We start from the raw sequence: 14173 nt of genomic DNA, 5'->3' as shown, positions 1-14173 counted from the left end.
GTTGGACCTCTCAACTAATTACAAAATGGTCAACTTAAATTTTAAATATAGAATATTTACAGTCACAAGAAAGGGTTCATTGTTAGCTGACATAAGTAAACTAGCAATGACAACGAAAAGTTTAAAATTTAATTTAACCAAATGCAGAATAGTATGCAGGCCGTTGGACCTCTCAACTAATTACAAAATGGTCAACTTAAATTTTAAATATAGAATATTTACAGTCACAAGAAAGTGTTATTGTTAGCTGACATAAGTAAACTACCAATGACAACAAAGGTTTAAAATTTAATTTAACCAAATGCAGAATAGTATGCAGGCCGTTGGACCTCTCAACTAATTACAAAATGGTCAACTTAAATTTTAAATATAGAATATTTACAGTCACAAGAAAGTGTTATTGTTAGCTGACATAAGTAAACTACCAATGACAACAAAGGTTTAAAATTTAATTTAACCAAATGCAGAATAGTATGCAGGCCGTTGGACCTCTCAACTAATTACAAAATGGTCAACTTAAATTTTAATTATAGAATATTTACAGTCACAAGAAAGTGTTCATTGTTAGCTAACATAGGTAAACTACCAATGACAACAAAAGTTTAAAATTTAATCTAACCAAATGCAGAATAGTATGCAGGCCGTTGGACCTCTCAACTAATTACAAAATGGTCAACTTAAATTTTAAATATAGAATATTTACAGTCACAAGAAAGGGTTCATTGTTAGCTGACATAAGTAAACTACCAATGACAACGAAAAGTTTAAAATTTAATTTAACCAAATGCAGAATAGTATGCAGGCCGTTGGACCTCTCAACTAATTACAAAGTGGTCAAATTAAATTTTAAAGATAGAATATTTATAGTCACAAGAAAGTTTTCATTGTTAGCTGACATAAGTAAACTACCAATGACAACAAAAGTTTAAAACTTAATTTAACCAAATGCAGAATAGTATGCAGGCCGTTGGACCTCTCAACTAATTACAAAATGGTCAACTTAAATTTTAAATATAGAATATTTACAGTCACAAAAGATTGTTCATTTTAATGGGGGGACTTCTTTTTCCTTTGTTAGCTGAAATATCACATGATTAGAAAAATACAACACTCTGCGCAATTCAAGTACTAAAGACACGATGCACTCCATAAAGTAAAACCATCTAAGATACAAGCTAAAAAAAACAACATGCAGCACATGCTATTGACTAAAACATTAAGTTAGATTGGCCAAATCTAACGAAAGGTTTTAATCAAAAGTCAGTCAGTCTACACTCAACCAGTCAGCTGTGCCAGTTGGGTGAGACTGACTACAGTCCGTTCGCTGCCGCTACTTTTATCCGCGAGCCAGTTGGGAGGGGGTCGGTTGGGAGGTTTACCCTGCTTCGCGGGTAAATTTCCCTACTGTTGGGTAATTCTACCTACTAAGTAAGGAAGTCTCCAAACCTCCAACATCACATCATTCAGTGTCGAACCTTCAACGAAGACTGTTCACATATGCTAGCTCTGTTCTGATGTTAACTATGGATAAGCCAAGTACAATCACACAAGATAAACTAAAGAGAATAAAAGAAGATTTAAAGAAATCTACTACTACTAAAACTAGCAATTTTCGCAAGTCAATGTCACTACGTCTAAAGTTTCAGAAGCAAATTAAATTACCACTACATTGGAATGCATCAGGATCAAATTATTCTAATCAATTATCACCCGAAGCCATATGTCAAGAAATGAAGCTTCCTCAACTAGTAAGTCCAATAGAAACAGAAAAAGTAACATTTAAATATCTGTTACAAAACAAACATTATCAATTAGTAGAACAAAGACAAAACGAAAATGGTAAAACGTTTATTTTCTTTTATGACAACAAGTTTTTAGAGGTATGCTTTCCGACACGATTAAATGTGCCAAAGCCTCCTGACGTTGAAGATGGCAAACTAATTTATTTGATTCGCACAAGTCAGGACACATGGAATTGGGTATAATTCACTTAAAAAACAGTCTTTCTAAAGACTCCATTATATAAACATATTTTGACCACAAAGTCTGATCTGTCAAACTGTTTAACAAAATATAAACGATATTTAATTTTACTTTATTTTTTACGTCACGGTCTCCAGTACCCGTAATACACCACTACTTAAGTTTTTTTTTAAGACCAACAAATATTTACTAACATGGGGAAAATATATCTACTATTTTGGAACGTATTTCTGTATAAACATCTTTTAACCACAAACAGCTAACCTGCGACTATCTAACATAAGATATAAATTAAAATTGGTTTTTACAATACCTTGTGTTGTTGAGTCAATCGAGGTGTAGTATTACGATGGCATCAACGATGCAAACGATAGACCCAGGACCGTACAACACTCCGCCGCTATGTCCGAAAGCAAACTGTAGAACTGTGGATACAAATCCACATGGAGGTTGAGTAGGGGCATTTGACCTTGTTCCACTGCCCGCTCACTTTCCCTTCGCGGCCTCAGCCTAATTCACGGCGGCCGGTGACACAACCTTGCACCACGCCGCCGCGGGCACTAGTACAATACTGTAGGCTACTGTTAAATGTTACCGTCGACAATATGATTTTAACTCAATTTATTGTCTACATGTAAGCTGTGTTTTGTTAAAACCTTGGTGTAGCTGTTGGTTGATATTCCCAATACATTTAAGACAATTGCAAACGAACAAGTATTAGCTATTTAAACACACTACTGTATAGACAGCTGTTTCATCCCCTATCCATTACCACCAGCTCCTACCACCTGTATCCTGTTACCACCTGCTTGCTGCACTTGTGACGACGTACGCTAATTTTATACAAAACGTCAGAAGTGACGTACCACCGGAAATCTGCTATAACTACGCCATTTCCGCCCCTATCTTCAAAACAGCTGTTCGCGATAGGTCCACCAGTTCACCACTACTTATCTGGATTATTAAAAAAATAATATATATTTATATATTTTTCCAATTAACTTGCCATTATTGTCAAGTTTAGTGTCATGATTGCACACTGGAAATAATGTCTAAAGGCAATGAAATGTTGTGGTATTTATATTGGATATACTAGAATCATAGATTAAAGGAGTAGACATTGTGACATGTCTGCGGGTTTATTTTTTGACGAAACTATGGTTTAGAAACCTATACTAAGAATAATTATTCATTTTACTCATGAAGTTTTTACGATTAGCCGTACGTGGTCCTTTTTACCATTTACTTGAAAGAAACCTAAAACCTAAACCTAGTGTATCTCTGCCCATTTCACAATTCTTTATCGTCTGTTTTGTAATTATTCAAGAAGCACCTAATTCCCTTCATTGTTACTGCACCATACAACATGCAAACGGCGTTACTGCACACACTTATTAATACCGTTAATGCACACCGGCTCGTGAACATATGTCATGTATTTTATGGTTTTATTTTACAATTCCTGTTTTTTTATCCCGACAAGTTTTTAATAGTAGGTATCATTTTTTTCAGGATGAATCCAGAGTACTAAGTGGGAAGACCGGAGAGAAGAAGCGATGGATCCATGACCCTAACAGTAAGTAGTTACACATTGTGTCTCAGTTTAGCTTTAGTTATGCTTCTGTTCATAAGGTTAGATAACACAGTGTTCTCACTACCCAGTACAGTACGTGACTCACGGGAGGTTCTCAAGGTGTTGTCGTTGTTGCCAGTCTCAGCTCATGTTTACCTCGACTAAGCTGAACACTGATAGAATGTTAGTGGTTCACAAAAACCCAATAACAAAGTGTTCTCAATACCCAGTACAGTACGTGACTCACGGGAGGTTCTCAAGGTGTTGTCGTTGTTGCCAGTCTCAGCTCATGTTTACCTCGACTAAGCTGAACACTGATAGAATGTTAGTGGTTCACAAAAACCCAATAACAAAGTGTTCTCAATACCCAGTACAGTACGTGACTCACGGGAGGTTCTCAAGGTGTTGTCGTTGTTGCCAGTCTCAGCTCATGTTTACCTCGACTAAGCTGAACACTGATAGAATGTTAGTGGTTCACAAAAACCCAATAACAAAGTGTTCTCAATACCCAGTACAGTACGTGACTCACGGGAGGTTCTCAAGGTGTTGTCGTTGTTGCCAGTCTCAGCTCATGTTTACCTCGACTAAGCTAAACACTGATACACTGTTAGTGGTTCACACAAACCCAATAACACAGTGTTCTCACTACCCAGTACAGTACGTGACACACGTGACTCACGGGAGGTTCTCAAGGTGTTGTCGTTGTTGCCAGTCTCAGCTCATGTTTACCTCGACTAAGCTGAACACTGATACACTGTTAGTGGTTCACACAAACCCAATAACACAGTGTTCTCACTACCCAGTACAGTACGTGACTCACGGGAGGTTCTCAAGGTGTTGTCGTTGTTGCCAGTCTCAGCTCATGTTTACCTTGACTAAGCTGAACACTGATACACTGTTAGTGGTTCGCACAAACCCAATAACACAGTGTTCTCACTACCCAGTACAGTACGTGACTCACGGGAGGTTCTCAAGGTGTTGTCGTTGTTGCCAGTCTCAGCTCATGTTTACCTCGACTAAGCTGAACACTGATACACTGTTAGTGGTTCACGCAAACCCAATAACACAGTGTTCTCACTACCCAGTACAGTACGTGACTCACGGGAGGTTCTCAAGGTGTTGTCGTTGTTGCCAGTCTCAGCTCATGTTTACCTCGACTAAGCTGAACACTGATACACTGTTAGTGGTTCACGCAAACCCAATAACACAGTGTTCTCACTACCCAGTACAGTACGTGACTCACGGGAGGTTCTCAAGGTGTTGTCGTTGTTGCCAGTCTCAGCTCATGTTTACCTCGACTAAGCTGAACACTGATACATTGTTAGTGGTTCACACAAACCCAATAACACTGTGTTCTCGCTACCCAGTACAGAACGTGACTCACGGGAGGTTCTCAAGATGTTGTCGTTGTTTCCAGTCTCAGCTCATGTTTACCTCGACTAAGCTGAACACTGATGCACTGTTAGTGGTTCACACAAACCCAATAACATAATGTTCTCACTACCCAGTACAGTACGTGACTCGCGGCAGGTTCTCAAGGTGTTGTCGTTGTTGCCAGTCTCAGTTCATGTTTACCTCGACTAAGCTGAACACTGATACACTGTTAGTGGTTCACACAAACCCAATAACACTGTGTTCTCACTACCCAGTACAGTACGTGACTCACGGGAGGTTCTAAAGGTGTTGTCGTTGTTGCCAGTCTCAGCTCATGTTTACCTCGACTAAGCTGAACACTGATACACTGTTAGTGGTTCACATAAACCCAATAATACAGCAACAGGTTGAGATTTACTATGAAATACATACATATTGATTGTATATGTGAAAGAAATCAGTGAGTGTATTTCAATTCAAACACGGCAACGTTTGTGTATTTGCCACAGTTCGAGCGAAACAGGATATTGCGTTTAGCCGATGTTTATTGCGGCGGAAGACCAAGTTTCTTGTTTCAGTTTCTTTCCTTGCTTGTTCGATGATGTATGCGTAACTTCATTTGTTTTTACAAACACGTGTTAGATCCTGCATTTATTACCTCCATTTATTACCACACTGTTGAATGTTTAAGTTAATTAATTTACATTTATATAAGGTATTGTATCGCTTTTCAATCGGCACATACTTTTTCTAATGAAGACAAACCTTTTCTTAATATCGCTTATTAGTCCAGGAGCAAGTACGTTTCTTCATTTTGTATTTTGTGTTTATTTAAAGGAACTGTTCTAACACTGGTTTTCTCATTATCTAATGCTAATAAATATTCTAATTAATTAATATTCCAAAAATCTAATATCTGGATCCAAAAAGACTACGCTTGGAATCAAACCACCAACCTTCGCATTTGAAGGCCATTACTATTGACCACTCGACTACCCACTCAGACTATTTTTGATCTGAGTTATATTGAGAATATATAGGATATGTAGCGGAGTGAAACAGTATCTACAATGATGATGTTTCGACTGAGAATTGTTTGTTACAGAGTGTATAACACGCGTAGTGCGATATCGTCACAATATTTTGGTAATAACACTGTTAAAAGGATTCAATTAACGAAATGAAAAAAACATTAACATTAGCCAAATCCTGCGAACAGGAAAATAAGTGCATTTCAATTACGTTATCAATACAAAAAGTATTGAAAACGCGGTAGAGGTAAAAACGTTTGAATCCTTTAAATGCCTTAACTAGTTTCAATCGACTTAATTGGAGGCAGTTTTATAAGTGGGTTATCGATGCAACTAAGTTAAAACCAATAGACAGTCATTAGCAATGCACACAAAGGAAGCATGGCCACTTTGTCGAACTAATAGCATTGAATAAAGTTAATGGCAATGGTGATATTGGTTGGTGATAAGTAATAGCGTCTTCCAATTAGATTAATGTCTGAGGAGAATCATTAGAGGCAGTAGAGGGGCGAACTACTGCTGTACTTCTACTGTGTTTATTACTAATGGTGTGTAGGAAGTGTTTGTCATTACAAATTCATGTTTCCACGTCGCATTGAGTTCTTTATCGTGTTCTCCCATCACAGTGGTTATGCCGCCATCTTTGATAACACTGAAAACAATAAAAACACATCCAACCTTATTAATTTTTGTACGTAAACCGTAGAAATCTAAAAAAAACGAAAGTACTTAATTTAGTTTTTAGACCCCGATCCATTGTGAATAAATAAACAACCAACGCTGTTTGCGATCCCTCGGCATTTGGCACTTTTTCGAAAACGTACTGTTCTATAGTAATAAGAAAGTTTACACTTATTATATGCATATATCATTCTAACGAGGATGTGTTACTTACATAACCAAACCTAATCATTGTTATCAAATAAACCCGCACTCAGCAACAATGATTATTAAAAATAAACGGACTAATATTTATATCAGAAACCTATTGGTGTTTGTTTATTCTATTGTTTAGTCTATAATGTAAAATGAGATTCTAATTGACTTACTACTTCAAGTTGATGTTTCAAGTTAGTCAAACCAGTATGTTCGCTAGTTAACCGATGTTCTCATACGTTACTTCCACTCCCCCTCCTCAGCCCTTCGTAACTACATTATGACGTCATCACCTGTACATTTTCTTCGCTCCTGCCAAGTTAATATTTAATTTCCATTCTCTTTCTCCTCAGCCTAATCTCAGCTTCCGCACCGCTGGTTCGCTGTCACTCCCGATTTTCTTTTCATTTTTTATATTTCTTCGTTGCGAGCACCATTCATCATTGTTGCAGACTTCAGTGCTTTTGCTTGGAAAGTATTAAACCGCTCTAATTCAAATATTGGGAAATTCATACGCCCAATCTTATTCTAATTGATACGAAGACGTACTTATGCCAATTTCAATAAATAATATTTAACCTGCAATAGTTACAATTACAAAGTATAAGTATATGTTAACGCTAACACGACGACTGTTTCTTGCATATTTTAAGTAGGTACCATTGGAGTGTAAAAATTATTTATAAGTTTAACTATGATTTTAAAAAAAATCAGTATCTTTGTAAATCCGAATCCCACAGTAGGCTACATAACTTGGAAATAGGTTACTAAAGGGTAAGTAGGTTATTAAAGGGAATTTCCCTTCGGTGTGACGTTAAGATGAATAATTGTATTAATGTTTTTGGAAAACTTATTAACAACACTTATTCAAATACTAAAATGTAAATGTAACCATAATACCACCACAAAGAAGCAAATAACCCAGATATTAGCAGTATCAATTACTCAGACTCCTGGGATTTATTTTTATTTTTTAAATATATTTTTACCTTGTAATATCCTTTGAAGTAATCACGCACTACGTGTTACCCATCTGTGGTGACGGCCACCTCTTACAGTGTCTATAATACAATTCATCATATAGAAAATGTAAGATTAAACTCAGAACAGACGTTGACTAATAAATACATACAACTTAAAAACACTATACATTGTTCGTTTTCACTTCGCGATACGATTACTGCCTACGTTCCTATAGTCTGTCAGCCAAGCGCCGGTTTTTAGTTAGTAAAGAGTCATGAACGATTTTCTGATTGGATAATTAATCAATCTTAATTCCATTTTGTGTATGTAAAAATGTAATCTGAACTAACAATACTCAGTTTGTTTAGCATCGGAAACGTTATCTTTAGTTGCATGTAAAATTTTAATTTTAAATGTTTAAGTAAAGACGGGATAACAATTTAAACCAAAGAATTAAGTATTGCCCATATCCTGATTTTATATTATAAACATTCCAGTAGTTTACCTTAGATTGTGGTTCCGTAGTGAATGACGTCATAAAGTGTCAATAAAATATGGCCGCACACATCGCAGGATTGCCAACTGTTCCCGTTAATGAAACCCTTGCCTCTGTATTCTGTAGTACGGACGTTTATCTTTATCTCATCTCGTTTTTAATTTCGCTACAAAACAATCAGCCACATGTTTATGAGTAACGTGACAAATCCTCAATAAACTACTTCAAAAAGGTTGTGTTTCAAAATTTCATAACTCTTTCGTTGTAACTTAATTTGTGACTTATATACTGTTTATATAACGTTTAAAATGAAACAGGAAAAAGCTTATCAAATGAACAAAATGCGCGCACACGCTTCACCACTGTACTTCTCTAGTAAAGACCTCAACTCATATCTCTAGCAAATAATAATTTTAACTAAAATTTAATTGAAGGGGTTTTGAGGTTTGGTTCTAATTTTTGTTAAGTTTAACATACAATCAGTTGGTAATAAATAAACAACAGCGAATATCTTGCTTGAATTTCCATTTGACGTAAAAGGTATTCGCTGTTGTTTATTTATTACCTACTGATTGTATGACTTAAAAAAAAATTTGAATCAAACCTCAAAACTTCTTCAATTAAATTTAGTTAAAATTATTATTTGCTAGAGATATGAGAAGAGGTCTTTACTAGAGAAGTACAGTGGTTGAAATCTCGACCAAAAATAGGTATCGTATAGACTTCTCTATTTCCACTTCACGCTGTAAATAAAACATGTGATTGGAACTTCTTGCATTTTTGTTTAGATTTTATGTTTATATTTCGTTGCTATTTCGTCGTTATTTTGTCACTACCATGGCAACCCATAAGGACCATGTTAATTTTTGTAAACTTTTAATTCATTTTGTGCTTATTTTTTAGCTTATTTTAATTTATAAAGGTATTCTGCACATCTACAGGCAAATACTGTATCTTTCCAACAGTATGCGTAGATTTTCCCTGCGATGCACACGAGCTGAGAAAAAGTTTTGAAAGGAACATGCTTGCCTATTAATATAAAGGCAGTCGTACGCTCAAATTATATTGTGTCACAGACCCTTGAAATGCCCAATGATCCCATCAAAATATGGGGAATAGTATAATTAATACCAAGCACGTTCTGTAGTAAAGAGTAATATAAAAAAACCTAAGAATTGAGAAGATTTTTTTGTTTAAGGTTAAAGAAGATATTTTAATTTTATGTTAATTTTACTATGCCAAATAATATATATTTTTTAAATCTAACTCCGAAACACCTTAATCAAATAAATTGAACCGAATTTAATGATGTTCCAAACGTTAAAAATTGTTATGGGTTTGTAATCTATTCGTTGAAATCCCTCATTTACTCTAAATTTAGAAAACTATCAACGTTTACCTTGAGTTTGGAACCAATGAATACGTTGGAACTCTGTCATAAAAGTGTTGTTGACTTGGTGCATGTTTTAATTTTATTTTCTAATGAAGTAAATTTTTCAATTTAATCAGGGGATTTGATTGATATTTGCTTGACATTTTACACAAAGCCAAACTTCGCTTTCTTAATGCGTAATCAAGTTACTTTGCTTGTTTCAATATATTTTGAAACCAACTTAAAGAACTATCAAAATGAACAAGACCCCAGCTCTTTAGAACCTGTAGGCTGTAAACATTTGTTGGCTTCCCCAAAATGTGGGAAAAGTTTATATGGACATTAAATCTTAAGTAATGAGGTAAACTTGAAAAAGATGAATCTGGAAGCCAACAACGTGGAACGAAGATTACGAAGGTAGTCGCTGTCAAGTATAACTTGTGGGAACAACCTGCGGCAATTTGAAGTTATAGGCGAACGACCGAAATTGTGTTCCACGAGGAGTTAAAACCTTACGAATTTACAAGTCTCTTAGGTTACCTGTGATTTAGTAATTGTATTACTTCCCATGCTGTGTTTTACGTTAGTTAATACTAGGTGGCTTCCTTAACATTCTATAACGTATATTAAATCTTAAATTTATATTTGATTTTTAAACTATATTCACACACAAAATTAAATAACGCGCGTTACGGCGTGGCGAATCGTGGTGCGGAAACGAGTATTTAATTTAAATACTCACTATTTTATTTCATCAAACATTATACAAAGTTACCGCTAGATACTTGGAGGTACAACTAATAATTATATTCAAACCATCGATTATCATAATACCGCACATTAAACTCAATATATCTGCTGGTGCTACGTGTACAAGTGTAACGTAATTTACACAGTATAGTTGAATCGTAGACTTCCCATCTATATGGACCAGCTGTAGCCAATTTTTATTAAAGAAGAATGTAGTTGTGTGAGCCACTCACAGAATGCGCTAGTGTCTAAAATTCTATTTTATACCTTACTAGCTGGCCCGACAGACGTCGTCCTGTCCTATTGTGGTTTTATGTCACATGCTCGTACATTTTCAAGATGAGCTCGTTCGCATGGCTCAATCACGTCCTGGTTGAAGTTCGTTCGCTACGCTCACTCACCTTTAGGTTGGAGCTCGTTCGCTGCGCTCACTTGCCTTCAGGTTAGCTCGTTCGCTACGCTAACTCGCCTCCAGGTTGAAGTTCGTTCGCTACGCTCACTCACCTTTTGGTTGCAAATTAACTGTTCTCATAAATTAAAAATAAATATAGTGCTGCACCCTGTTGGTAAACCTATTAACTTAATTAATTAACATTTCTATTGAACATCACAGAATCAAATTGTTTAGTTGCACCAGCTAATAGATTCTTTAATTCCATTTAAATATGAGTACTCATAAGGTTAACATGGAAAACTCCAGAGCCACTGAGGCGGAGCCCTATTGACGGATCTGCACCAAACTTCACACAAACCATCCTTGAATAATGCTTAATAATGCCTGAAAGTTTCATTACAATCTGTCGAGCGGTTTTGGAGTCCATAAAGGACAAAAATACAAATATACAAACATACAAACATACATTGGATTTTATATATATAGATTTTTTGTTGCTGGCCAGGTTAATGGGTCATAACAGTTGCTATAGCTCATCATAAGCCATTCCCTAAGTTCGACTTTGTTAAAAAGATTGTGTATTCGGCAGAATTTAGTAATTTAGATCAGCTCAATCTGTAGGGGGCTCTCATCAACTACGACGATTTTGATAAAAAAAAAGCTGGCTACAAATTTAATTTGGAGATGGAATGTCTAAAAGGTTGAATCTTAAGGGTGAAACTCATAGTTTTTAACTACGTTTCTTTGTAAGCACTAATCAGTTAAATCATCTTCGAATAAAGTCCAAAAATCTTAAACAGACTAACAGCACAATCAGGTATAAAAAGAAGTCCATATCGTTGTTAAATCTTAAATGTTAAAAATATAATTAACTGCCTCAAAATTATGCGTAAAACTTATACATATATCTTCTCTATATCATTACAAACTGCATATTCACGAACAGTCAAGACAATGTCGTACTGTAATAGAATAATAGGAAAAGTTATTAATTATTGATATTTTTAGAATAAATAATGTAAACTCACTACAAAGTTAGAAGAAGTATTTTTACTATACGAGTTTGTCACCAAAACACAGATAATTTTGTAAAATGCCTCTGTTTTCTTTCCTTACACATTTCCCATGCTTTATACACCGTTAAAGACAGTCCCTTATTGGTTATGTGACCAGCCCACTAATAGTTCGCCACTTCAAGACAAACTGTTCAGTTCCCAGTGTTTCTACAATTCTACACCGACTTCTCAATAGTAACTCGCAGAAAATACGACTTGAGTAGTGTTGCTAATATATCAGACCAAATGCGTGTTCTGTTATATTCGTAGATGACTTGTCAGGCTCAAGATGAAAGAAAATTATTACTTGAGTATAATCTTACGTTTAAGTAATTTTGGTTTATTATTTTTCGAATTTCATAATGTACTTATAGTTGTTGTTGAAAAAATTGGTCCTATGACTCTATTTTGTTGTTTTTTGGTTACTTGCTCCATTTTGTATTCACTGTACTTTTAAAGCAATGTTTTAAACGATACGTATCCTCAATGTGGTTTTAATAGTTAACTAAAAATATAAGAATAAAATTAATTTTAAAATTCGACGAGTACATAGATCTTGTCACGGGTAATTTTCTTCAAACGCTGTGTGATCACTGCCCAGTTTATGCAGAATGCATAATCAAACATAACCTAATAAATCAGGTTGCCCATGGAAAACTTAATGTCTCAAATCATTTTAACTAAATATTTCCCCATATCAGTAATGGTTTAAAATACTGTATACTGCCAAGTTAGCTAGGTTCATTGATCAGCTTGAAATGTGGATCTTCTACATAATGTGTAATTTACCGTGTTATCTTACAAGACATGTCTGTTTCTCTATTCAACGTTGGAGTACAATGACAATACAGTAGGGGTATGTTTCATGTCAGTTTATCGGTTGAGTTGGCGGTGTAATAAGGGGTAGCTGGGTCGTAGATGATGTCCCTCTCCCCCCCCCCCCCCCTACATCATCATGACGCCGCCCATTACGGACCCATCAACTAATTGTTTTCTGGTTCAACCATAAAAGGATCAACTGTTTAATGATCTTCCAACAGCGTGATTCACGATTCACAATGTTACTATCTTACGCAATGGCCTAGTTCAATTTGTTGTCTTGATAATGTATATTTTCAAAATGTTACTAGAATATTATTTGAATATAAAATTAGAATTATACAAAAATTCGTTCATGAGTTTACAATTGTTAAAAGTAAACAGCCGTAAATTACAATAACTAATTAGGCTATGGATTTTCATTTCATTTTACACCAATTATTAGTTGTCTAATGTCTTTTTATATTCAAAATACGTAGCTGCCAAAAAAGTAATCATTCTAAAATGACGGTTTATAGTGATGAACTGGTACCTGTGTATTTTATGGTATTCTATACTTTTTAAATACTGTACTTATTAATGAAGATAGGCTATCAAACTGTACTTATTAATGAAGATAGGCTATCAAAAAATGTATTAAATTAATTGATTAACAAATCCATTAATTTTAAATGAATGATTATACAATTCAATATTGAAATGTGATAATTGGCTACTTTTTTATTAATTCTTTGATATTGTTGCGGGCTTAACGGGTTCTTTACAATAAAACTTGGCGATTTTATATTACTTATTTATTTACATTAATTATTCTATATTTACAGATATTACAGTTACCTAACGCCTAACTAACCCTATCTAACCTAGCTAAAGCCTATTCTAATTTACAAAGATTCTACTTACAGCTAACCTTTACAGGATTTATCACTACTTCTGTCACTACACTGTCACTAGTGTCACTACACTGTCCTACACCGTTACTACACTGTCACTCTCACTAGCACTAGCACTGGTCACTAACACCGACGGGCGCTTGCTGCGAGATTCTCGGAAGGCTTAACTCAACTCAACTGCCGTGTGCCGGAAGACGGTCCCTTATATAAGCTTGCCGTGGAACATTCTAGTGACTACTCGTAGGCTAGACAAAGGTGTTTACAGATCGCTGTGGAAGCTTCTGGTAGATGTCAAAACCCCTATTGACGTAGTCCGTTGACATGGGTCTATTGTCTTTCGGAGAACCCGTGTAAACAAACAATCCTTTTGAGACGACGCCTGGCTATTGTTGCGCGGGGCTCCTGGCTTGTAACACTGCCCCCTTCTTAAGACTGTTCTGTCCCAGAACAGATTTCTCTCGAAGTTTGGCATCTTCTGGACCGGTCTCCGGTTCCCCATGAGTTGTATACGCAGACCACAATGTCGATGCCAGTGTCCTCAAAAAGCTCCTGCACCATATTTCTTACAGTCTTCCATTCCAGTTCGTCGTAACC

The 14173-nt window shown here is 35.6% G+C and overlaps 1 protein-coding gene across 5 annotated transcripts in view; it reads left to right on the top strand.

Moving 5' to 3' along the window:
• Nucleotides 1–14173, top strand: part of LOC128985349 (proteoglycan Cow) — a 239196-nt gene that overhangs the window by 140061 nt on the left and 84962 nt on the right. For all 5 annotated transcript variants that reach the window (XM_054404771.1, XM_054404767.1, XM_054404768.1 and 2 more), the window contains exon 2: nucleotides 3496–3559. In XM_054404771.1, the coding sequence (XP_054260746.1) occupies nucleotides 3496–3559 (64 nt within the window). The remainder of the gene's footprint in view (nucleotides 1–3495; nucleotides 3560–14173) is intronic.

Source organism: Macrosteles quadrilineatus, unplaced genomic scaffold (assembly GCF_028750875.1).
Source record: "Macrosteles quadrilineatus isolate MER2022 unplaced genomic scaffold, UCM_ALF_1.0 Scaffold_2__2_contigs__length_208266976, whole genome shotgun sequence".
Classification (NCBI taxonomy): Eukaryota; Metazoa; Arthropoda; class Insecta; order Hemiptera; family Cicadellidae; genus Macrosteles; species Macrosteles quadrilineatus.
This window is presented reverse-complemented; position numbering and strand designations above follow the sequence as displayed.